General features: G+C 48.4%; 1 protein-coding gene across 8 annotated transcripts in view; it reads right to left on the bottom strand.

Annotated features, from left to right (window-relative positions):
• Positions 1-2,451, bottom strand: part of NCKAP5 (NCK associated protein 5) — a 962,935-nt gene that overhangs the window by 276,249 nt on the left and 684,235 nt on the right. For all 8 annotated transcript variants that reach the window (XM_019522509.1, XM_019522508.1, XM_019522512.1 and 5 more), the window contains one exon: positions 64-154. In XM_019522509.1, the coding sequence (XP_019378054.1) occupies positions 64-154 (91 nt within the window). The remainder of the gene's footprint in view (positions 1-63; positions 155-2,451) is intronic.

Raw genomic sequence — 2,451 nt, 5'->3', positions numbered from 1 at the left:
GGGGGTTTTGGGGGGGGGGGGGTGAGTTTTGTCACAAGCAAACAATAAAAAAGCCACCCATACCTGATATACCTTCATGATATCAACAGTCCTCTCCCCATTCTGGTCTGTGGGTCCCTGGTTCTGCAGTAGATTTCTCACGGTCTCTTCCATCCTGAAGTATGAAAACATGTTAAAGATGAAAAATCACTGCATACAGTAGAGAGATATATTCAGTGTTTAGGATCCGATAAAGGACAAAATTCATCACTTTACTGGTTATTACCAAACTAACATTTATTGGAAATTCTCGCCTCATGACGTTCTCAAGCACAGATGCCGGCGCAGACGTTATGCATCCCTAGTGAATCTAGTACAACAGGACAGTTGGTCATCAAATAACATTTCTAATATTATATATATTACAGGGTCACCAAAATAAAACTTCTTACAAAACATTTCTCCTGTGTGCATGCTCAGGTACATTAAAATGAAACTTCAAAACCAGAGTTCAGAGAACCCGCCTGTTACGTGCTGTAAGTGTACCAGTGATCTGCCTCCCCAGAACGTATCGGCACTCACACTGCTGCCCTCCCTGCTCAGCGGGTGAGACTCTATGTGGCAGGGCAGAGCAGGGCAGGGAAGCTTGGTGCCACTGAGGTGAGCCCCACGCTGCCATGGCGAGGCATGCCTTGCCCACCCAGCAGCAGTGGGGGGTGGCGGCACAGAGCTGTGCCCCTCACTGCTGCTGAGTGGATACGGGGTGCCTAGCCATGGCAGTGTAAGGCTTGTGGCCATGGCACCGAACTTCCCTGCTCAGCCCTGCTCTGCCCTGTTGCACTGGGTCCTGCCTGCTGTGTCATGGAAGCTCCAGGAAGAGGGCAGCAGGGCAGGGAGCCTGAGCCCACAGCTGGCAGCCCACATCTGCCCCGCCACGGACTCTGCTTTGGCCATGCTGCAGCTCTATGCTCTGCTGTGACACAACGGCCTTCACCTCTCATGCGTGGCTTGGGGCTCAAGTGCTGCTTTGGGGGTAGGGGGCTGCAGACCTGGGTCCCTGGTCCCATAGCCATGGCAGCTGGGGACCTCCTCTGGCAGGGCTGAAGGGCGTGGGGGGCTGTAGGTGGGGAGTCAGGGGCACTGGCAGGACTGGGGGGCTGTGGATGGGGAGTGAAGGGCATGAGCAGGGCCACAGGGCTGTGGGTGGGTAGCAAGGGGAACCAGGGGCCTGTGGCTGGGGAGTGAGGAGCACCAGTAGTGCTGGGGGGCTGTGGGTTGGGAATGAGATGCAATGGCATGGGCAGGGCACCTGGTGATTAGGGCTGCTCAGCCCCACAAAGCAGTGGGGTGGGGGACAGCCACAGCTGGACCCATGTCCTGGTAAGCAAAGAAGTCAAAGAGAGCTCTGATTTTCCATGATAAAAAGCCCAAAATCAAATGCCAAAATTTATAGGTATTTAGAATTTTTTTTATTGTAATGATTGAGACATTGGTAGGCTTCCAAACTCCCTTAAAATTGTAAATATATCAATAAAATATTGTGTTCAACTGATACCTACACATACAGTGGCGTTTCACTTTAATCATGGAAAAATGTGGAGTTTGGGGTTTTTAATCAGAGAAGTTCCATTTTTATCAAATAATTTATGATTTTTAAACACAGAAAACCAGGATCCCTGGTGATCTTTAAGTAGTTTGAAAATGCAGAACAGGCTCCCTAGCTTTGCTGAAAACATCAAAAGCTTGGTAAAAAGTCTAAAAGTGGGGATAAAGGAAAGGGGAAACTGGGCTATATTTCATTTTAATGCACAATAAAATTGATGAATTTGCTGGTTTCACACCATTTTGCCTTCAGTTATGTGGTCTGTATTGTAACTTTGACTGATATGAAAACCTGGAAGTAAGGTGGGCTAGCACTGAAAAGCCAACAATTAGAGGAAAAAACCGTAAGTGTGGAAAAAGGAACAAACCAGCCTGGACACCCTTGAAGTTTGCGAAGTTTGCAAATAAAGTAAAGCCATCTCAACTCCCCCAGGAACTGAGAACTGAAGATGAGCTGTGCCTAGAGGAATTCTGCCTTCTCAGGCCAGATGCAGGACACAGTTTTGTGACTGAACTCTCCTAGCAAGTTTGGAGTGTAGGGAACAGTACAAAGACTGGCAGCATCGCCAAACGTGTCCTTGATCTGCTCTCCCCTGAAGGACTGACCAGCAAAGAAGGTCTAAGACTGTAATCCTGTAAGACAGGGGAGGTCTAAGACAGTCTAAAACTGTAATTTTATTAGGGTTTAGTCACTTCAACATTGACATTAACAGAAAAAACTTTATATTGTTGGGCTGAAAGTACACCATAAATGGAGTTAATCTGTAGCCTATCAGTAATCACAACCCACGTAAAAGCTGATGGTTATGGTAAGGCTTAGGCACCGCATAGAGGAGACATGGCAGGGGGGCATGTGCCCCCCCCCCCCCC

The sequence above is a fragment of the Gavialis gangeticus genome, unplaced genomic scaffold (genome assembly GCF_001723915.1).
Source record: "Gavialis gangeticus isolate Ggan-Ray unplaced genomic scaffold, GavGan_comp1, whole genome shotgun sequence".
NCBI lineage: Eukaryota > Metazoa > Chordata > Crocodylia > Gavialidae > Gavialis > Gavialis gangeticus.
The sequence above is the reverse complement of the archived record's forward strand: the minus strand, read 5'-3'. Positions and strand labels throughout refer to the sequence as shown.